The sequence below is a fragment of the Camponotus vicinus genome, unplaced genomic scaffold (genome assembly GCF_025532165.1).
Source record: "Camponotus vicinus isolate PSW18456_S1 unplaced genomic scaffold, iyCamVici1.0 SCAF_3, whole genome shotgun sequence".
NCBI lineage: Eukaryota > Metazoa > Arthropoda > Insecta > Hymenoptera > Formicidae > Camponotus > Camponotus vicinus.
In genome coordinates, this window is record NW_028141967.1 from 12823814 (window position 1) to 12848029 (window position 24216).

The window sequence follows — 24216 nt, forward strand, 5'->3', positions numbered from 1 at the left end:
TCTGACTACGCATTGAAGATTAAGATTCAAGATTAAAGTTGAAATTAAAGTCCATATTAGATCCCTGGCAAAAATGAGACGTTTGTTTGGCGTTTACATGAACGTTTGTGGAAGTTCGTCGAGAGTTTAAAAATGATTAGTAAAGAGTTTGTAGAACAAAAATTGCAACACTGCAGCGTTTAAAAGACGTTTGTACGTTATAGCGTAAACGTAAACGTTTGAAAAGTCTGAGTAAACTCTGTACACGAAGATGTATCAACGTTTACTGAACGTACTCTGAAAAATGTTACCTCAGCATTGCAAAACTTTCATGTAACATTATATAAAGAGTTTGTAGAACAAAAATTGCAACACTGCAGCGTTTGATAAGCATTCAAAACCCAACAGCGTTATGTAAGTGCTCTTACAAAGTTTGAAAAGCATATAAACTCTCAGAAAACCCTCACTCAACGGTTGTTAACGCTTTATAAAGTTTCTTATTTTCGCCAGGGATTACGCCTACGCATTGAAAATTTAAGATTAAAGTTGAAATTTGACTAATCAGGACAAAGAAACTTTAGTTCCTTTTATTCTGATTTGTCAAATTCCAATCTTTAATCTTAAATTTTCAATGCGTAGGCGTAATCTGATATGGACTTTACCCAATAAACACATGATGGAATATTAAACATTTATTAAACGTAAAGTTAGTATAAATGTGGTATAAGTATATCAGATAAACGTTTTAATTTTTATGGTTTTTATACAATTGTATAATATATGATAATGATATCCGTTTTTATTACATTTGCATAAAACAAAACGGATTTTATGCGTTGAAAAATATTATATAAGAATACGAAAAGAAACGTTTAGTTTCTAAAATGTATCTGCGTCTATTTTATTTCTTAAAATCGTATATTTATGTAATCGAAGAAACGTTTATTGAAAACGTATATAATTTATGAGAAAAATCTCATTTATAAATGTTTACAAAATTCTATTCTATAAATGGTATAATCTAAGTCTTAAAAACGTTAATAAATTGTTGCACGAATAATATATACACACCTGATTTTACAACTAAAATATTATACGACTAATAAACATATTTTATTATTATACCCAGTAAGCAAAATGTTAACAAATTGCGTGCAAATTGGCAGCAAATTTAATCAAAATTCCACACCAAATCCATAGCCATCTGTGTCCGCATTAAGCTCGTGTTTTGCTAGCAAATCTTGCTGACATAACCTGACAGCAAATTGGTGACAAAACCCGAGCAAAGCTTGCTGACATGTTGACGTCAAATTGTCGGCAAAAACCGAGCAAGATCTGCGCGCGCGCAATCTGACAGCATATTGACGGTAGAAACCGAGCATGATCTGCTTTTGACCAAAGTGCAATAAAATTTAATATTACAGAATAAGTTTTATTGATAAATTATAATTTTCTTTTCATAAATAACTATGAAATGTAATGTTATATCGTAGTTATATCTCACGTAGCAAATTCTCTTTCAACTTAATTAAATTAATAATAAAGTAAATTGTGAAAATAATTAAATTTAATTTATAAAATTGAGACATAATTTATATGATAATTAAACTCTTGCTTTATGCTTCAAATAGGATAATTTTCCATTTATCCTGTTGATTCTAATCAGTTTAATATTCTCATATTAGGCTTGTATGAGATATCAAAAATTAAACCAATAGAAATATACTTTTGAGCTTTTATTAATAGCCACTAGCAGGCTTTATATCTACTTCTAACAGAAATTTGATTGCGAGAAAGCGTGCATCGCGTAGCGGAAAGCGAAGGAACTATTGAATCAAGGCATCTAAATACCGGTTATGCAGGTTTTGCTCGGTTTCTGCCACCAATCTGCCGTCAAATTATGCGCGCAGATCTTGCTCGGTTTTTGCTGCCAATTTGACGTCAAGTCATGCAGCAAGCTTCGCTTGCTTTTTGCCGCCAATTTGTTGTCGGATTTTGTCAGCAAGCTTTGTTCGGTTTTTGCCGCCAATCTGCCAGCTTAATTAGGTAATAACAACTCTTGTAGCAAAATTGTAGCCTTTTTGCTGACAACAATTTTTAGCAAGCACTTGGCGAAATCTGTTCGAGCAGACTTGGCTAACTGGGATATATATTTGACCATATTTTGAGTTAAATATATATAATATCATTTTGCAGTACTCTTTTAGATGACATTTATAAGAAGTCATGCTACAGTATTCTTTTAGATGTCATGTATATGAAATCTTTTTTTCCTCTAAAATCGACGCATTAGAGGACTTACTGATATCATTATGTTATCATTCAGATGGAGTTTTCAGACGTCCAACTCTTAAACCTTAGTACTTTTAGAACTCTTTTTGATAACTTATTGCTCACTGGGAAGTTACAGAATTCGAATTTAAAAAAAAAGCACAGCACAATCTTTTTTAAACCATTGAGATAAAAGAAATATTATATATTCAAGCACATGTTAGTGATATGAATGAACAGGAATCATCGCACTATGTAAGTACTTACTTTATAACAAAATATCGCACATTATTAAATTTTATAATTGTATCAAATCTCTTTATTAATACTTATTTCTCTCTTTTGCTTTTATAGATTAATTTAGATAATGGTCTATTCGATCTAAATACTAAAACTGAAACAGATCTTCTAGAACCGAATTATTCTTGCTCGAGTAATCATTTTACTATAGAAAAGTCTTCTAGATTCTTAGATGAATCAGAGTAAGTTTAAATATTTTATTCATATATTTGTTACACATTAATTGTAAGTAGGAATAATATTTCATATCTAATCTATTACTTTTTATATTATAGGTCACGTACATTTTCCAAATTTTCCGCATTCCATTTTGAAACACATACAGATACACCATATGATATACAATATACAAAATTAAATCTTTACATATTTCTATGTATAATAAATTTCCAAATCTGATTTTATCAATAGAAACAATAAAAGATCCCAGAAGACAAATATTGAAGAGTAGAATAACTGCTTTTGAAATAGTAGGATATGATGATGACATTGATTACGTTTTATTCACATCAATACCCAGTCAGAAATGTATAGTTGTTGTGATGTCGAATTAACGTCAAAAACCAATGTTGAAATAAAGTTGAAATTTTGATCGAATCGACATCGAAATAGTACAAAATTTTGACGAATTTTCGACCATCATTTCGACATAATTTCAATGTTGAATCAACCAGTTTATTAATATATATTTCAATAATTAATGCTTTTATAAAAAAAGTAACTTTATGTAATCATTATAATCATATCAAAAATAATTTTTCTTTTACTTTTATAAAATTTTTATTGCACGCTATATTTATTTAAAATAATATTGACAGAGTTTATTATCATATTATATCATATATTATATTATAAAATAATGAACGCAAAAATAATAGCCTTATCTATTTCTATTCTCTTTAAATCACAAATGTTAAAAGAGTATACTAGGAAAAAAGCGAATTGTATTTTTGTTTTGATTTGCATATTAAGACCCGGTTCACAAACGTCGGTTAATTTTAACCTCCGATTAAATTATATCTTTGTATCTTTTTAAGAACGTATCTGAAAAGAAACAAAGATATAGTTTAACCGGAGGTTAAAGTTATAACCGACGTTTGTGGAACCGGGCCTAAGGTAAATGTACGAATTATCCTGCGATTATCAAACAAAAAAAATATATTGCATATTTCTCTAGATAATTGTAAACTGAAATAAAAACTAAATATCACATACTAAAAACAAAATTAAATATCACATACTCGTTATAGTGAAAAATAATGTTGGCTGCGTTCAGCAGAAAAAGCATCTTTGCAACTGTTGTAAAATTCGTGCATATATGCTCTTAGATTCAGTTAAGATGAAGAGAATGTACCAATCAGATGCACAAATTTTATAACAGTTGCAAAGCTGCTTTTTTTGCTGAACGCGGCCGATAGACTTTAAAGCATTTTTATGTTTGGTAAAGTATCTTATGCATAATTACATATATCTAGTTATAATCTTATTATAAATTGAATATCACATATTAGACGATATATTATTTTGTTCTCTTGCCCATTGTTCCATCATCCTGCCGACGCCAAGGAGCTTGCTTCAGCCAAGATGAAGTTGCTGCAGCAATCTCAATTAATTCTGCCTGTGGCTTCTTGCTTAAAATAGCACCTGAAAATGCAACACATTTTATGTTTTGCAATTTCTTTTAAAAGTTTGCATAAAAATACGACCACTAAATTAATGATAGCAAAAAGAAAATATAAGATTTAAAGGCTAAAACAAAATAATTATAATAATATATTAGAGATTAAATAAAAGTCAAATGCAGAAAATACATAAAAAATAATACAAATACAGTATGAGTTAGGTTTTAGGTTCATATGATTATTAAATCACAGAAGATATATATAAGCTTCATGAGCCGCTACGATTGTTGGTGCAAAATAACTTTTTATTTTTCTATTATAGAGTTTTTTAATCCATCAAGAATCGATTTAGATAAACGATATTTCTTCGGAAATATTAAATTAAATTATTTAAACAAGGATGATAAAAAGAGAAAAATATGCAAGAAAAATATTGGATGCGAGTTACTAGAAGTCGAACACAAATCTTTCGGGAGAGAGAATTGTAGTCAGTATAGTTTAATTGAGAAAACATTCATTCTTATTTAATTAATTTAATTTGGTATTTTCAAAAAGAGATCATTTATTTAAATGTATCCTTTGTGAATTAAAAAAATTATTAATAGAAGAATTTATTGCTCACCTTGGTGAAGGATCATTGCAACCTCGGTGATTCATAAAACCTATATCCTATATATACTTATTATCTTCTATATGTAGAATTTAATAAAAAGAAATGCCTATTTAAGTAAAAAAAATCGAAGATAATTTAACAAATAATAATTTAAAAGAAAGATTTTTAAATTTCATAATATAAATATTGTTATTAATAATAGTGTTAAGTTAATTTCAAGTAATTTTTACCTTCAACAACTTCATATAATGTTAACTTTTCAAAACATTTTTTGGACGGATTACCACCACCTTTCAAATTGAACTCTGATGCTAATGTGTTTGAAATAAGCTTCTTTAACACTTTATATGTGGCTTCTTTAATATTATCCTTAGAGCCAATAATTTGACTCATATAACAAATCTATAAACAGAATATTAATAATTAAACAAATAAAAAACATTTAGAACGTAGAACAATAAAAAACAAAATTAAATATAGCTTACAGTTCCAGTTATGTTATCATTTTCTGATAAAAATGTTTCAAATTTGTTTAACTCTTCATTAGTTGTTATTGGAAGCGAAGGAAGATCTGTTGGTCTTACTATCCTTTTTTCATTTGGAAGAAGAAAGCGATTTAATCTACTTAAATTCATAATAACTATGTCTAGTTTACTACTAATTTCTTGGGTTTGAATGTATGTCTTCTTAGGAAAATCTCTGATTTCAGATAAAATCTGGGACAGATTACCTGGAAAAAAATGTGACATAAATGACTATATATTACAACTTAATATTAAATAAAATAATTAGAAGAAAGTAAAGAATTATTAAATGTTAATTGTACCTGATTGACGAACTGAGCGAGGTGTAGATTGTGTAGATGATTCTTTTATTTGGGAGAAAGCATTGCTAGACTGACTGAACTCACAATCAGATTGAGAATGTGAAACATTTGACACGGATGGTGATTTTTCTATAAATTCAGTATCAGAAGTAGTAATATTTTCTTTTGACATATTTGCTGTTGTTAGTGGTCTCGTACATTTTTTGGAATGCAAAATATCATCGTCCTCTGATGACACAACTGAGGAACTCTCATTTTTTTTCAATTTCTTAACATTTTGCACTTTCTTTGAAATACTGTGCTGTAAAATGCTATGAACATTTTCTTGTACATCACATCCTGTCGACGAAGACATTTCAAACTTCGAGCTTACGTCAGTTGACTTATGTTTCTGAGACATATCATGTTGAGGTGATGTAGAAGATAATGTAAATTGTTTTGTTATATCACACGTTTGCCGTCTTTTTCTTGCAGCTCTTATAATTTCTGATCTATTATCTTCAACGGGAGTTATTTTCTTTGCTTCATTTATTTTTGCAAGCAAAAGCTCTTTTCTAGATTTTTTGTTTTCAAGAGACGTCGACATTATAGTTTTTGTAGATTGACTTTTTTCAAATATCTTTGTTTTTATATTTTCGCCATGCGTAATATTTCTTTGAGACTCAGTTTTATTATTTTGAGGTTTATAAGAGACAAGTGGTGGAGCAGCAACATTTGTTTTATTTGAAAATTGCGAAATCTCAGGATCATCTGGATTAGAATCTGATGAATCAGAACTCGGAATTTTCCTAGTTTTCTTCGTAATTTGTTTTTCAGGAGAATCGAATGAAAAACGTCGTCGCTCAATTTTTTTTCGTTTGCCACGACCAACTTCAACATCCGTTTCATAAGCAGAAGACATAATGAAACCATTGAGTCCATTGCGTGCAGCCAAAAGCGTATCTGATTATAAGAGAATAATTTAACTTCAAAATAAAATTGAGAAAAAATATACAAATATACATGCACAAAAAACAACATACTGTAAAATTTTAAAACAATAACATTATATGTTGGCCATGAAGGAGATGCATCCATTTCTTTTTTAATGCGCTGCTTTGCGCAGATCGAGGAGGCCAAGAAATATTTATTTTCATATTATCTAGTTCTTTTAGCCATTTTGTAAGACCGACTTCGAAAACAGCATTATCTTCATCGTTACAAGTATCATCCTCATTTATAAACTTTACAACGACAAACTGAAAAAAATTATTTTAAATTGAATTAATCTATATGAACTTTACACAAGAGAGAATAAATAATAAAATTTAATAAGAAATATAATTAATAATAACGGATCTAAATAAATAATAAAAGAGAATAAAATTGTATATTTGATAAAAATACTTAAAAATATAAATAAAAATTCTGGCATTTTATTTGCAGAAAGGCATTGTGTGAAGCAAAGGTATACAAACATATTCATCTTTTAAAGGGATAAGCCAGCATTTAGCAACAATATTTTGTAAACGAAATATTAATTTATCATTGTTCAATTCAGATACTTTAATAATGCCAAGTTCTGAGGAATTCAGAGGATATGTATAAAAATCTCCAACATTTATAAAAGTATTACCAATAAAAATTACATTATCATCCTCTGTAAGAATAATATTTTTTAAGACTACAATTTGACCTAAATTTGTTTTAAAATATGAATCTTTATCATTCACTTGAAGAATTACACCATTTACTGAAACTTTTTTAAATTGACTGCCATTAATTAATTCATTTACATCTCTATGTTTCTTTGATAAAACAATCTCGTTAATTTCAGAATCCATGAATACAATTTTTTCATTTCCTCGTTCTATTTCACGCTTAGCTACCTGCTGAAGAGGTTTAAAACCAGATTTAAGATGATTTTTTATTGTTTTCAACTTATTTTCATAACAAAAGGCACTAAATGATTCTAAAGGGCCATAATCATTACACTCTTGCGCTAAATGACAAAGAGAATGCACATTATAAACTACAAACTTTTTTCCTAAAATTGTAACAGAATGTTTAATAAAAGTTCTGAGCAAAATATTTGCATAGTCATTCATAATTTTATGCAGGACAGGATTTGCAAGAATAAAAATCGCGCAATGTAATAATAAGAAGTGCTTATAAACATTAATATCAGGATGCTGAGCAAACACCACAATGCCATCGTATAAGCATAAACGACGGAATTCCGTTGCCTTATAAAATGCTAAGTCACTTAGAGATCTTGGTTTTCGGGCAAAATCTTGAGGGCAAGAGGGAGCTATTTGGATAAGCATATTAGACATTCTTTCCACAATAGTCCAATGCAACTTCCATGGGCCTATCCATCGCATCCATACTTCTAACAATCTCTTAAATACACCCTTATACTAAATGCATGGACTCTAAACGAAACTGAGAAATCATTTGAGTATTCAATCTAAGAAGAGGTGACACTCCTTTGTGATGGTGAGACTGTGTTTGATTCTTAAAAGATTCATTAGTTCTCAAAGGAGCATCAAGATCAACATATGTCTGCCTGTTATCCGATCGTTCTCCCCACACTGTACATTTCTCGCAAGAAGCATATGCATTATGACCTATACAACATTTTATAAGCTCTCGAGCTGGAGCATCAAGAATGTAATGTCTAATAAAAAAATCATAAGTTCTTTGATTTCGTACATAACCATTGTCGATTAGATTTTTAGCCTCATTAACAAAATCTTGCAAGAATTCTTCAATGTCACTAGGATCAGACGTTCCAAAGTAAATGGCAATAACAAATGGTTCATTTTTAGTCCCTACCAGATGTCCTAAAATTGGCCAAAACTTTTTTTTAGAACTTCGAAAAAGAGGAAGTCCATCAGTATTGATATCTATTTCAATCTTTTCTTTTCTCTGCAAGTATTCTTCTAAAATAAATCCATCTAAATTATCTTTTATTCCTTTATACCAAAACTGTCCTCCATTCCGAAAGTTTATAATATTTATATTATCAGATGTTCCAAGCAAGGTTTTATAACTTTTAGGCAGATTAGGAAACACTGGACGAAGCCATGCAAGAAGTTCATCAATTTTACTCATAGAAAGAATTCCACCTGATAATGCCCATTCATATAAACTTAATGTGATATATCTTTCTTTTTGTTCATCGTTATCAAAAACTGCATCAATATTTTCATTTTCACTATCATCATCAGTATTTGTTTCTGAACTCATGATATTTGCATCCTTATTAGAAATTGTGTCTTCTTCATGATCACTAATCTCAAGTTCAGTTTCAGAATTCAAATTATTTTGATTCAAATTATTTAATTCACTTGACACATTATTTTCTTCCTCTGCAAATATTTCAACTTGATCTGACATTTCACAAATATCTGTAAAGAAGCTATCATTGCTACTACTACTACTGCTGCTGCTAGAATTATTGAATCTTATTTTTTTTTTTTTTTAGTAATGTACAGACTCTATTGAGGGCATAATCTTGTTGTTCTTCAAGCCTCAAACGTTTTATAGCCCTCCTCTCAATCCTCTTTTTCCAATTACGATTACATTGCAAAAACTTCTACAACAAATTACAAATAAATGATATTTAAAGGAATTTAGAAATATAAAAACCTCCTTCATGTAAAATAAGGACATCAATAAAATTTAAATATAAAAAAACTTTTTAAATTGTTTTAAAGATTAATAAAAAAAGCTTGTCATTTATTGTTAGCTGAAGATAATCCGTGAATAAGTGTACAAGAGATAAATTAAAACTTTATTATATCTTTTTACATAGAAAATAAGAATATGACTTCTGCGATATACTTCATATTATGTACCTTCTAAATATTATGCCAGATCAATGATTGATGACACTCAAAATCCTTATGGAGAAATAATATAAAATAGTAAGTACTTATGACTTTAATATAGCTAAACTTGCTTCTAAAATCAGAAAAATAATCAAATAAATTAATATTTATCATAGTTTATCTGAGAAACATAGACTAGACTGCATGATAATTTATAATATTTGTTAATAAATGTATTAACAATATATGTAATATTGTTAGTACATATAGAAGTAGTATATAGAATATAGAAACAATATATGTCATCTGTAACATTGAAAACAATAGAATATGAACATATATAATTAGAATAATTAATTAATCTTTATTCTTTTTATTAAAGTATCTGAATTTCGTATGAAACAAACAACAGAAATCTTAATCACTTGAGCATAGCATTCTTATTACATAAAAAAATAATACTAATCAGATATAAGAAATGGATATAAACACACCCACACACACACACACACATAAAAAAAATGTACAATGTATTATATGTAAAAATAATTATATATGTACCTTGTTATTCTCATCGATGTCCATTATGTACTGTTAATTTGAACTTCTTTTTTTATCTTGTAAGATGCTTTCATCAATAAGAGTTGATTTTTATTTCAGCAAATGTTAATCTCTACATACAATAGCAAAATATTATAAAATAAAAATAAATATTGCCAGTTAAATTTAGTAATAGCAAAAATATTTGTTCGCTATACACTATTTACAAAGTAAATAGCCAATTTTACATTTTAAAGCATTAATTTTTCTGTATACGGAAATTTTCCAATTGTACTAATAAACAATTTAACACTTTTAAAATATTTATTTTCTATCTTATATTAATAAATATTCCATTCTCAAAATTTAATAGCTTTATCACTTTTAGGTTAGGTTGAGAGATAAATAAATATGATACAAGATTACATTACTATGTGTATTTTTCACTACTGAATAAAATTGTTTTATAATTTAACTATCAAAAAGAATATATATTAATGATCTATTCAATTTAACTTATTGTAATATATGGTGTGTGTCCACGTGTGGCAAAGCCGGCATAGGCACTACGTAGCGGACAAATATTTTTGCTATTACTAAATTAACTACTTGCAACCGAATATTATATTTATTAAAATAGAAATTTATTTATCCAATCTTACCTGTCGAGACTGCGAGACTTGCAAAACTCGGTTAGCAAAAAGAAATATCGCACACACAATAACTGCACATAACATATGTTTGCACACATCGATCTGTGCTTTCTGTTGTTTCACCGCGGTTATGATTACCGCGCGTAGTTAGAACGCATTCGCAAAAAAATTGCAAAACCTTATAGAAATAGTTCTATATATATATATATATATATATATATATATATATATAATATTTTATATATTTATGCCTTAATATATTCTTAATATTTTTCTAATATTAATTATATCAAAAATTTTTAATTTTAATTATCGCGTATAATTTTTATCTCTTGCAAATTTAATATTTTATTAATTAGTAATAATAAAAAAATTACTTATAATTAATTTAAATAATCTCACGCTATATGAAACATTCAAAAATCATAAATCGATATTGCACGAAAATCAAAAAATTTATTCAATTATTCGACTCAAGCGGACGCATCAACTGCAGGTCAAACGTATCGAATCAACATTGAATTGACGTTACATCTCTGACTAAATATCGACTCAACCAGTTGTCAACCATATCGATGTTGAATCAACTTTGAATCAAAGTTACATTTCTGACTGGGATATCTAACCCTGGCGAAAATAAGAAACTTTATAAAGCGTTAACAACCGTTGAGTGAGGGTTTTCTGAGAGTTTATATGCTTTTCAAACTTTGTAAGAGCACTTACATAACGCTGTTGGGTTTTGAATGCTTATCAAACGCTGCAGTGTTGCAATTTTTGTTCTACAAACTCTTTATATAATGTTACATGAAAGTTTTGCAATGCTGAGGTAACATTTTTCAGAGTACGTTCAGTAAACGTTGATACATCTTCGTGTACAGAGTTTACTCAGACTTTTCAAACGTTTACGATTACGCTATAACGTACAAACGTCTTTTAAACGCTAAAGTGTTGCAATTTTTGTTCTACAAACTCTTTACTAATCGTTTTTAAACTCTCGACGAACTTCCACAAACGTTCATGTAAACGCCAAACAAACGTCTCATTTTTGCCAGGGAACATAAATAATCAAATAATATTTTCTATATTGCTTTATACAGGGTGATTCAAAATAACCCCTGTGTCCCTGAAATGACATATTCTTGAATCAATTCTAAGGCGATTTTTCCTTCGGCAAAATTTCGTCCGAAGCTTAGTTTTTGAATTATTAAAGGAAGTAGTTAACGTATGACGGGTCGAATACAAGAGGCAGGCAAGGGTGGCGCGATTCACCGTCAGACGCGGGAGCTTACGCGGGGCGCCTGCTGCGATCAGCTGATCGCTATACACATACAGACACACATGCGAACACATACATTCTCTCTCTGTCTGTCTGTCTGTCTGTCTCTCTCTCTCTCTCTCTCATTCGCTCACTCACCTGTAATTTTTTTTTTTTTTTTTTTTTTTTTACGAGAGAGGGGAAAATGCATTTTATGCATACCCACCGGTCGATCCAGTGAGTTATGTGGGACTCGAGTACCAAGTCGAATTACCAACTCGGTACTCCCTACCCACTAAAAACCCCTCTCTTTTCAGGAATTTCCTTTAACACACTGTCCCTCTGACTCCCCGAGATCTGTTTTCACATAACGTCAAAAAATAGTTATTATTACCTTGTTCGATGACTTTTGATGTATTGCTGTAATTGCTTGAAGGAGAAATGAATTTTCCGATAGATCGTACGTTCTCAAATTTAACGTAGATATCACGTTGCAAAAGACAAAAAATCCACACTAAATTATTAACTGAAAGTTTTTCTTCTTTCATGAACTGTATTCTTTTATTAAACTTTAACATAATCACATTTATTTACTCACTCGATGAGACGAGAAATTTACTAATGACTCTATCACTAATCACTATTAATCACTGTCGAATAATAATTGTTGGCGATTAAAAATCACTCGATGAAAGAAACACGCACGGACACGTTACTACACGACGCGACGACGCGACAATGCGACGATAATTACGACTCGGCGACTGCAAGCAGTTTTTTGTCATGGTAGGTTGCGGTAGGTTAAGGTATTACTGGCGCTATCGAACGCGATCATGTGTTCGATTGAAGAATGCGGTGAACATAATAAACATTTAACATATTAATATTATTATTATGTTAAATGTTTATTATGTTTACCGCATTCTTCAATCGAACACATGATCGCGTTCGATAGCGCCAGTAGTACCTTAACCTACCGCAACCTACCATGACAAAAAACTGCTTGCAGTCGCCGAGTCGTAATTATCGTCGCATTGTCGCGTCGTCGCGTCGTGTAGTAACGTGTCCGCGCGTGTTTCTTTCATCGAGTGATTTTTAATCGCCATCAATTATTATTCGACAGTGATTAATAGTGATTAGTGATAGAGTCATTAGTAAATTTCTCGTCTCATCGAGTGAGTAAATAAATGTGATTATGTTAAAGTTTAATAAAAGAATACAGTTCATGAAAGAAGAAAAACTTTCAGTTAATAATTTAGTGTGGATTTCTTGTCTTTTGCAACGTGATATCTACGTTAAATTTGAGAACGTACGATCTATCGAAAAATTCATTTCTCCTTCAAGCAATTACAGCAATACATCAAAAGTCATCGAACAAGGTAATAATAACTATTTTTTGACGTTATGTGAAAACAGATCTCGGGGAGTCAGAGGGACAGTGTATTAAAGGAAATTCCTGAAAAGAGAGGGGTTTTTAGTGGATAGGGAGTACCGAGTTGGTAATTCGACTTGGTACTCGAATCCCACATAACTCACTGGATCGACCGGTGGGTATGCATAAAATGCATTTTCCCCTCTCTCGTAAAAAAAAAAAAAAAAAAAAATTACAGGTGAGTGAGCGAATGAGAGAGAGAGAGAGAGAGACAGACAGACAGACAGACAGAGAGAGAATGTATGTGTTCGCATGTGTGTCTGTATGTGTATAGCGATCAGCTGATCGCAGCAGGCGCCCCGCGTAAGCTCCCGCGGTTCTGACGGTGAATCGCGCCACCCTTGCCTGCCTCTTGTATTCGACCCGTCATACGTTAACTACTTCCTTTAATAATTCAAAAACTAAGCTTCGGACGAAATTTTGCCGAAGGAAAAATCGCCTTAGAATTGATTCAAGAATATGTCATTTCAGGGACACAGGGGTTATTTTGAATCACCCTGTATAGTTATTAGCAACAACATATCTGCACAGTAAAATGATAGAAAAAGAACCGCCTCAATTATCACCTACTATATTGTAGATCAAATTAAGCTGTGGGAAAATGAAAGACTTTTGTTTAGTGAAGGTGTTTTATACAGTCAATTTCTTTCACAAACTGATTTTGAGATTCTTAAAAGATCATGCACTTTCTATGGGAGTATGAAATTAATATTATATTATATATACATATTATATGTACATATATATACATAAATTAATATTTGGGAAAGTGAAAGATAATTATTTTAGAAAGAATATTTTATGAAATATGAATACAGTTTATTACTACAAAATTTTATGACAAATATCACAATTGAGACATATTGTATCTTATAGGAAAGGAACTATGGTAATTGCTAATGCTGATGGTGACGTAAAAAAGTTTAAGAAAAGATATTCAAAGGGTTCGAGTTAATATTGCGTATTAAGGCTCCGGAGTAGTCACCGCGGCCATCTTGAAATCGTGACGTCATAAGCGAGAAAGGACACCCATATTTATATTGCGACTGACATCTAAATAAAAACATATTTGAATGAAATAAGACTACCAATCTCTTCAGCACACCTGTAAAAATGGACGGATACTAATCCTTTCCTTTCACAATTTATAAATAGCCGTAAATTGAGTCCGAAATAAAGCCTTGAAAATGCGAAAAAACACGCGATTTGACAGCTGTCGAAAGGAGAGGAAAATGTTACTTTCTAAAGTTTATTCCTTATACAGCTTAGTATCCGTCCATTTTTATAAGTTTCCTTAATACATTGCACACCACAACACTAGCACAAAGCAAATAATTATGAAATGGGACGCAACGTAAATTGGGCTGTCATTTCTCGCTTACGAGGCCATTTTTCACGCCTTATAGTTCACCGATTTATAGCAGTGAGGCGCTGCATGAGAATTTTGACATGTGGGTAACGTGTGGGTAATATGTCGATACCATGTAGGTAACGTAGAAATATTTATACATAATGAGGCCCTTGCACAATGCCAAGCAAGAGAAATAGGAATAGGGAAGAATATAGGAGAGAGAGAGAGAGGAAAGATATTATTTATTATAATGAAAATAATTAATATTAAAATCTATGACTTCATAAATCTGAGATATTTTATTAATATTATTATTTTATGTATTATTATAATAAAACTTTTATATGTATATATACTTTTTAATATTTTTTAATATTTTAATAAGTATAATTAAAAATAAAAACAGGCCCAGAACCAGGACGAGAGTCTGAGTGACCCATCCTCCCAACGCGTCCTCGTCCTCTCCATCCTCCTCTTCCTCCTCTCCATCCTCCTCTTCCTCCTCTCCATCTTCCACCTCTCCATCCTCCTCTCCAGTCTCCTGTACTGTCTCCTCTCCAGTTTCCTCTCCATCCTCCTCTACTGTCTCCTCTCCATCCTCCTCTTTTCACTCTTGTTGAGTAATAACTATACGTACACAGAAAACGTAGCAATTAAAAAATTAAATTAAATTTACAAAATAGAAATAATTTTAAAACTTTTTGTATATATTTAAAATTTAACATACTTTTTATTTCTTTCCTTTAATTTTGTTCCTCCTCTTTTCTTCTTCTTTTCCTTCTCTTTTCTTTCATTTTCTTTATCTTCGTCTTCATTAGTCGTCTCTTCTTCTACACTCATCTCATTTTCTTCCTCGTCCTTTCTTCTTTCATCTTTTCTTCCACGCTCTTTTTCCAATCTCCTAATTCAATCATGTCGTTTATTAAATGTTTTATTTACAGGACTTTAATTTAAAGAATACTCTAACAAAAAAAAGAAAATAATCTAAAAAGAAAACAATACATGTTACACATACACACACGCACACGCACACACACACACACACACACGCACGCACACGCACGCACGCACGCACGCACACACACACACATATATATATAATAACACACAAACCTTTTTTTTCTTATTTCTTGTTCCTTCTCTTCCTTCTTCTTTTTCTCTCTTCTCTCTTCCTCTTTCTTTTTCTCAAGTTCATTCCTTCTTCTATCTTCCTCATCTTTCTTCATCCTTCTCTCATCTTTCATCCTCTCGCTTTCTTTTCTCATCATTTCTCTTTTCTGTCGGCTGGATCTATTTATATAATAAATAAAATTAGTGTATAAATATTACGTCACTGCTTCACGTTATTTTTTATTACAGTATATACTCTGAAAGATATTCTATTATAATATTGAAAGAATTATAATTATTATCCCAGCAAACAGAATATTACAGCAATATTGCGGCAATATTATAACATTGCAACAATGTCGTGGCAATATTACAACATTGCAGCAATGTTGCTGCAATATTCTGTGTTTGCTGGGATATAATTATTTATTACCCACACAACATGCATGTCTTGAAGACGTCTTAAACATGTCTTTCTTATGACGCCTTTAAGACTTGTCCAATTGACGTCTTTCTGATGTTTTTAAGACATTCAATTTAAGACGTATTTTTTTAAACGTCTTAAAGATGCCTTTCTTATGACGCCTTTAAGACTTGACCAATTGACGTCTTTCTGATGTTTTTAAGACATTCAATTTAAGACGTATTTTTTTAAACGTCTTAAACATGCCTTTCTTATGACGCCTTTAAGACCTGACCAATAGACGTCTTTCTAACGTCTGTAAGACATTCAATTTAAGACGTATTTTTTTAAACGTCTTAAACATGCCTTTCTTATGACGTCTTTAAGACCTGACCAATAGACGTCTTTCTGATGTTTTTAAGAACATTTACTTTAAGACGCCATTTTTAAGATGGCCGCGGTGCCAGGCCAGCCAGGCATTAGACGGGATCGAGTTGGAAAATAAATTATTCCATTTACCAAAGTTGAGCAGTGCTTTGCACAGGTAAGAATTAATGATATTTAAAGCCGGGTCTGCAATGGCCATAGCATAAGGTTGTAAGATGTAAGCGAAATAACCAAATCCATTTCCTATGGATTTCGTGCGTTCTACGGTGGTCTCGCATACGCAGTCACGGAAGAATTCTGCGTTCTTAATTCTTATTGCGCGTCCGCCGTAGAACATACATAGAGCCCATTCTACAATGGCAGTAACAAGACTGTAGGAGTAGAGATTAAATCGTTTTTAGTGGAGTAAAGAAGAAGAAGTAATGAAATAGACAATTCTCATTTTGTACTACTATTACCTTAGAGTACTAATGAGAATTTCTATTTCGTTACTTCTTGTCTTTACTTCATTAGAAACAGTTTATTCTTTACTCCTACGTCCTTGTTATTGCCATTGTAGAATGGGCTTAGGGCGTGTTCCAAAATTCACTGCCAGCGCTGAAAATCTTTAGTTCACGTTACGTATATTATATATTTTCAGCGCTGGCAGTGAATTTTGGAACATGGCCATAATAGGAAATGGATTTGGTTCATTTCGCTTACAACTTTATGCTACGTTATATATATATATGTATATGTATGTATGTGTAAAAAAATTAAACTCTATATTGTAAAAAAATATATTAATTATCTTTTGTATATTTTTTTTGCAGCATTATGACAACATATGAAGATTTTATTCAACAAAATTTTATTCAACAAGATTGTGACGGTGTGCGTTCCATAAATGGAATGCTTGGCCATCATCGCGTATTGATACTACTAGACTAGTTGTACTATTGAAAACTTTGTATCAACCAATTAAGGAACAAGTAGATCTTCCGCCAATTCAATATGATCCAGTTTTATGTACAAGATCTACATGCAGAGCTATTTTAAATCCATTATATCAAGTAGACTATCGTGGTAAGTAATAAGATATTATAAATGAATAGAACAAAAATCATTTTTTATTTATCACAAGAAACATTTTGAAAAATATTAAAGTAGTTTATTTCTATTAGAAATTAAAGTATATTTTAATGTGTTTCTTTATTACGATGTATTTACATTCATATTCTTTATTATTCTTTATACTTCATTTAAATTCGTATTTTATTTAATGCATAATTCTCTTGTAATTTTCTGTCTATATCATATAAGATAATTTAAAAAATCAAATTATTTATTAGGAGCATATAGTATTCATAAAAATATTGTAAAGGTATTTTTATATTTCAATAAATTCTAAATTTGTGTTATCATTATATATTATTTTTTTTAAGTTACATTATAATACACATATTGTGAGTTATATTAATAATTATGAGAAAAAAACTTTGCAAAAAGAATTTATGAGGAAATTCTTCGAAATAAGAAACAAAAGGGAAATATATTTAAATGATCAAAATGTATGCATTTATTTGAATAATAGTGTTATATATGTTGAATAGTTATATTATGAAAACAAATATTTTATGAAACAAATATTTTTGATTTTACTTTTTTTAAGATTTGATTCTTTTCGAACATTTTTTTTATTATCATTTATTGACATTACATGATTTATTATAGTTTTTATTATATATAAATTTATGATATATATATATATATATATATATATATATATATATATATATATATATATATATCATAAATTAATATATATATATAAATATATATATATATATATATATATATATGTTACTTATATATTACTTTAAATATTATTGTATCTCAGTCCAATTGTATGTATTTATATGTATTATTTAGCGTGCCCAATGTTTGCCATCAATATTTTTACTTTTTGCGGATACATATGTCTGGATGATGAAGAATTAGAGGCACTTAAAGATTCATTACAAATGTCATTGTCTATGCTTTCACTCAATGCTCTTATTGGTCTTATCACATTTGGCAAAATGATTCAAGTTCATGAATTAGAAGCACAAAGGATCTTCAACCAAAACAAGTTCAAGATATGTTAGGTACGAATAGAATAAGTCCCAAGTTATATTTACTATATTAGTCATTGTTCTTCATGATTACTTTATTGCATTTTATTCACATTACATTTTGATAGGTATAGGTAGACTAATTCCTGGACAAAATCCAAATCAACCAAGAGGACCTGGTGCGTAACTATTGCCAGCTGCTAATCGCTTTTTGTAACCAGTACATAAGTGTGATATGAGACAGTTCGACAGATCTTTTAGGAGAACTGCAACGTGATCCAACGTGATATCTGGTCTGTTGGACCAGAGAAACGTTCATTGCGATCTACAAGTGTGGCATTAGCAGTCGCCACGGGTCTCTTAGAAGCTAGTTATGCAAATACTGATGCTAGGTATTTATATGTTGTAATATGATGTATATATGTTATGTTTTTCATTGTAATCCTACATATAATGCTATCAATGTACTTAAGGATTATGCTATTTGTTGGCGGACCATGTTCTCAAGGACCTGGCCAAGTTGTAACTGATGATTTATGACAACCAATCAGATCACATCATGATATTCAAAAAGATAATGCTAAGCATAAAAAGGCAATTAAGCATTATGATACACTTGCATCACGTGCTGCAACTAATGGCCATAATAGATATTTATAATAGATATTTATTTTTATGCTCTTGACCAAACTGGTTTATTAGAAAGGCGACAATATTGCAACTCTACTGGTGGTCATATGATGATGGGGGATTCATTTAATTCTTCATTATTCAAACAAACTTTTCAACGAATATTTGCTACAGATGCCAAGGGTGATTTGAAAATAGCATTCAATGCAATCTTAGAAGTAAAAACATCTCAGAAAATTAAAGTTTCTGGAGCAATTGGATCTTGTGTATGTCAGTGGGAGAAAGGATCAAGTGTTGGAGTACTACAAGAAGTAGGCTTACTTGTCAGTGGAAATTTTGTTCATTGACACCATCTACAACAACAGCATTATTCTTTGAAGTTGCAAATTAACATACAGCCCCAATTCCGCAAAGTGGAAGAGACTGTATTCAATTCATTATCCAATATTAACATAGTAATGGACAAAGGCGAATTAGAGTTACTACTATTGCAAGAAAGTAAATATATTTTTTATTATACATTATATGTATATCATAAATATTTATAATATTATAAATAATAATATAATATCATAAATATTTATGATGTTATAGGGATATCTTTAATTATCAGTTGGGCAGATGAATCATCATCTTTGCATCATGTAAGCATAGAATTTGAGGAAGCAACAGCTGTTTTTATGTCACGTTTAACTGTATTTCGAGCAGAAAGTGATGATGGTCCAAATGTTTGAAGATGGGTTGATCATATTCTGATTAGACTTGTTAGTAGTTTCTATCATTAAAATTGTGCCCAATTACACTTAATATAAAGCTTAAACTTTATATATTTATACATATAGATTTACACATAAATATATATTGTATCTATTTTGAGGTGTAAAATCTTATTATTGCAGTATCAAAAATTCGGAGAATATGCAAAAGATGATCCAACTAGCTTTAGATTGGCAGAAAATTTTTCCTTGTATCCACAATTTATGTATCATTTACGCAGATCACAATTCTTCAAGTATTCAATAATTCCCCAAATAAAACTAGTTTTTATAGGTAAGTTGTTATTTGTATAAAACACATGATATATTTAAAACTTATTGATACTTTTAGGTCTCATATTTCATATATCAATATATATTTTTTGACATTCTTTTTAACTGAAAGAAGAAAGGAGCATCTCAGATAAAGTTTTCATTTATCTTATGATAGCAGTCATTTGTCATAAGTTGCTAGTGTATTCGCAATATATACTGTGTCCATTTTGTGTACAACATTCAATTTAATTTCAAATAACTGCATTATTGCAAATATGCAATAATGCAGTTATTTGAAATTAAATTGAATGTTGCACACAAAATGGACACAGTATATATTGCGAATACGCTAGCAACTTATGACAAATGACTGCTATCATAAGATAAATGAAAACTTTATCTGAGATGCTCCTTTCTTCCCATCTTTCATCGAGTGCGATTGTGATTGTGGTTGTGCGTTAAGTGAAAATTATATAAAATAGTTTACAATGAATGAAATTTAATAACACTGTGATGAACAGTATAACTAACAAAATGAACTCACAGACTTTATATTTACAGATGTTGACATTACTGATGAGGAATGGTTGAACGAAAGTTTAGTAGGTGATTACGTGTCTTGCGATAATGCTAATGTGCGTGATGATGGTAATGGGCTTAATAATGACAATGTGCCTGATGATAATAATGATGATGATGATGATGATATTGGTGACAATATGATTAGCCCCGATAATGTGCTTGACGGTGATGACATGACAACTTTCAATGCCAATGGCAATCATTTGAAAAAATGCTGTGGTATGTATTAAACTTTATTCTTTATTCTTCCTTCTTAATTATATCGTTATATTGTACTTATAATAGCAATATGTTATATGTACTTAATTTCGTATGTATGTACTTGTGTAAAATAACTAAACAGATAATTTTAATGATACTTATAAAGAGAAATAAATATTTTTCTTTTTTATCTTATACAGATGCGTGTCGTACCGAACAAAAAATTATTAAAAATCTCATACAAAAGAATACGAGACAGTTGGAGAGATAATAATAAATTTAATAAATAACGCAGGACCGGCTAATACAATATATAATAATGACGAAGTCCAATTATTGCCGGAATTTCCGCTATCAACAGTTGACGAATTTTTCAAATTTGACACGGATCTCCAAAAGGACAGAGAGATTCGGAAACAATTAGTGAGTACTTTTCTGTTTTTGCGTCCATTTCTTTTTTCTTCTTCTCTCTATTTTTAAATGTGAAATAAATGTATATTTCTATAATTCAATCAACAACAAAAATTCTTTTGTAGAGATAAAAGTAGAAGACAAAATCTAGATATTGAATATACTGGGTGTCACACTAATTAATTCCTCTCATTATTTTGTACATAAAAGTATTAAGATAAGATAATTGGTGTAAAAAAAACACAGTTGTTTCGAAAAAAAAATATGTAATTTGCAATTAACAATTACAATTTTTTCTTAAAAATAACTATGTTTTCTTTACACCAATTGATTCCTCTCATTATTTTGTACATAAAATTATTAAGGTGAGGTAATCGAAAAATGAATATTTTACGATTACCTCACCTTAATACTTTTATGTACAAAATAAGATATTTTACGGTTTATATAAAATTAAGAAACGATTTCAAGCCTCATAACTCTACAAGTACTTAATGAAAACTAACTTAATTATAGTGTTTTGGAAAACTCTCGAGATAAGCTACAAGAATAATAACGCAATGAAAAATAAATGGTTCCATTTAAGAAATTGAAGGTGACCTTCACATGATCTTGACAACGCTATTCAAGGTCGTACTAATATTACTGTGCATTATTTGAAACCCTATAACTTTTATAGGAAACATTTTTGTCTGCCGTTCTCGGTTTTCGAGATATTCGGCTGATACGGGTGGTCTGACACACCCTGTATATATATATATATATATATATATATATATATATATATATATATATATATATTTATTTATTTATTTATTTATTTATTTATTTATTTATTTATTCATATAATAAAAACAATTTTGAAAAATAAAATAATGAAAATAATAGGCTCAACATAATAATAAATTACTAAGGGGTAAAAAGGCAAATAAAAATCATAAGACACGCGGTTATTAGTGCGCAAATTTAGATATATAGTATAAAATATTTACTTAAATTTACTTAAAGCGTAATATATAACATTCTTTTAAATTTTATTACAATTTTTGCTGCCTTTTGTCGCTTAGTAATTTTGAAAGAAGCTCTTAAAATATATTAAATTCATGTTTCCTTTTTCTTCAATTCAAGCGGCTTAAATTGAAAATATTATTAAACATTTTTGTAACATTCTGTTATAGAAAAGGAAAATTGCAAAAATTGGAGGAAACACTTTCGTTCACAAGACAAGGAATATTATAAAATACACATTATCGGATGAATTGTGCCGCAAATTATCATGGACAGGCCAAAAAGGATCAACGGCAATTAAGGACACAAGTTTTGTCACAGTTATTATGGGTAATTATTATTTCTTTAAGATATATTTTTATTTCTCCTTTTTATGTAATATTGCTTAAAAATAGTTGCACCTTTAATATATTCGAACATCAGTATTCGAGATAGTATCTTACATATGCTTAGATGTAACGTGCACTTTTAACTTTAAATTTTTCTTCAGAATTATTAATAAGATCTTACTTCAAATTTCGTTCAAATATTCTTCTACACTTTATACTCTTTCCAATTTTTTACGGATCAAAATTTTTATATTCTTTCCAAAAGTTACAAACGTTTATAGCTATACTTTACTTCATGACTACCCTATTCTAACTATTGGAATTAAAGCCCAAATATTTTAATAATTATGTAACAAATCGTTTTTCAGCATACGTTTCGGACGACGAAAAAAGTAATATGCACGATATTAAAAAGACCATCCAAGAATGGTTACGACATGCGGGAGATCGCCTCGACTATTTAAGAAATAAGGAGAAAAAGGTTGGTAAATTATTGAAAATTCCATACGATATTATTTAAAAAACAATAGGGCTGTATAATGTTGCTGCATAATATTTTTAGTGTTGAAAATGAGAAAACATTGAAATTAATATGTTTTTTAATATATGTAAATGTATATCATCTTATATCATATTTCACTTATATATTTAATTTTGTGTGTGTGTGTGTGTGTGTGTGTGTAAAAAATTAAATTCTATATTGTAAAAAAAAAATATATTAATTATCTTTTGCATATTTTTTTACAGCACTATGACAACATATGAAGATTTTATTCAACAAAATGAAGATTGTGACGATGTGCGCAATGGAATGCTTGGTCATCATCGCGTATTGATGCTACTAGACTAGTTGTACCATTGAAAACTTTGTATCAACCAAAATATAATAAAGAAATGAACTTAAAATGATGAGTTTTGTTATTTATTATAGAATAAATCAATATGCAGCTATTTTACCGACCGAATTACGCACGTCTAAAAGTCGTCTTAATTGAAATGTCTGAGACGTCTTTGTGACATCCTTAGTGAGACATTTAATTATATCTTGATTGGGACGTCTTGAGTGAGACGTCTTAAAACAATGCCCGACAGATATCTTAAATCGGGACATAAGACGTCTTAAAGACGTCATAAAGATGTAATTCTGATAACTTCTTAAGACGTCTTTAGAAATTTCATGACGTCTTTAAGACATATTTAAGACGACATAATGTTGTGTGGGTATATTTATTATTCTACTATTTACGTATATATTGCATACTCACATGTTGTTTGCACCGCAGTAAAGCATCGACTGGTTTACACCAGTGATGCCAGAATGCCCACGCACACATACACACACACATACTCGCCGCCTTCTTCGCTAGTTGTTTG

At 29.9% G+C, this 24216-nt stretch overlaps 3 protein-coding genes and 1 long non-coding RNA gene across 14 annotated transcripts; 2 read left to right on the forward strand and 2 right to left on the reverse strand.

Annotated features, from left to right (window-relative positions):
- The first annotated feature begins 888 nt into the window (after positions 1–888).
- On the forward strand, positions 889–15246 carry LOC145968544 (uncharacterized). 2 transcript variants are annotated; one of them, XR_014437779.1, is made up of 4 exons: positions 889–2025; positions 2306–2505; positions 2605–2732; positions 14183–15246. It is a non-coding gene; the product is annotated as an uncharacterized LOC145968544 (long non-coding RNA). The 2 variants fall into 2 exon arrangements; XR_014437778.1 differs by lacking the exon at positions 14183–15246 and adding an exon at positions 2826–2954.
- On the reverse strand, positions 3971–10746 carry LOC145968538 (uncharacterized). Of its 5 annotated transcripts, XM_083094085.1 has the most exons (10): positions 10629–10746; positions 9988–10099; positions 9454–9559; positions 9093–9191; positions 7387–9003; positions 6634–6849; positions 5612–6553; positions 5271–5515; positions 5016–5187; positions 3971–4194 (listed from the first exon to the last, which is right to left on the reverse strand). In XM_083094085.1, exons 6-10 carry the CDS (start codon positions 6686–6688, stop codon positions 4070–4072), a joined length of 1539 nt encoding a protein of 512 aa, XP_082950211.1. In that variant the 5' UTR covers positions 6689–6849; positions 7387–9003; positions 9093–9191; positions 9454–9559; positions 9988–10099; positions 10629–10746; the 3' UTR covers positions 3971–4069. The 5 variants fall into 5 exon arrangements, with proteins under 5 accessions (XP_082950211.1, XP_082950214.1, XP_082950212.1 ...); XM_083094088.1 differs by having other exon boundaries at positions 8429–9191; XM_083094086.1 differs by having other exon boundaries at positions 8306–9191.
- Positions 14944–17614, reverse strand: LOC145968541 (uncharacterized). Its single transcript, XM_083094091.1, has 4 exons — positions 16205–17614; positions 15771–15947; positions 15385–15558; positions 14944–15284 (listed from the first exon to the last, which is right to left on the reverse strand). The coding sequence occupies exons 1-4, from the start codon at positions 16213–16215 to the stop codon at positions 15035–15037; spliced, it is 612 nt and encodes a 203-aa protein (XP_082950217.1). The 5' UTR covers positions 16216–17614; the 3' UTR covers positions 14944–15034.
- Positions 16324–23751, forward strand: LOC145968542 (uncharacterized). Of its 6 annotated transcripts, none has more exons than XM_083094094.1 (13): positions 16347–16714; positions 17370–17622; positions 18469–18683; positions 18779–19042; positions 19124–19778; positions 19875–20044; positions 20180–20330; positions 20873–21112; positions 21295–21517; positions 22022–22135; positions 22684–22843; positions 23211–23323; positions 23590–23751. In XM_083094094.1, exons 7-9 carry the CDS (start codon positions 20261–20263, stop codon positions 21363–21365), a joined length of 381 nt encoding a protein of 126 aa, XP_082950220.1. In that variant the 5' UTR covers positions 16347–16714; positions 17370–17622; positions 18469–18683; positions 18779–19042; positions 19124–19778; positions 19875–20044; positions 20180–20260; the 3' UTR covers positions 21366–21517; positions 22022–22135; positions 22684–22843; positions 23211–23323; positions 23590–23751. The 6 variants fall into 6 exon arrangements, with proteins under 6 accessions (XP_082950223.1, XP_082950224.1, XP_082950220.1 ...); XM_083094096.1 differs by having other exon boundaries at positions 22022–22100; XM_083094097.1 differs by lacking the exon at positions 22022–22135 and having other exon boundaries at positions 16324–16714; positions 18469–18705.
- The last annotated feature ends 465 nt before the right edge of the window (positions 23752–24216 follow it).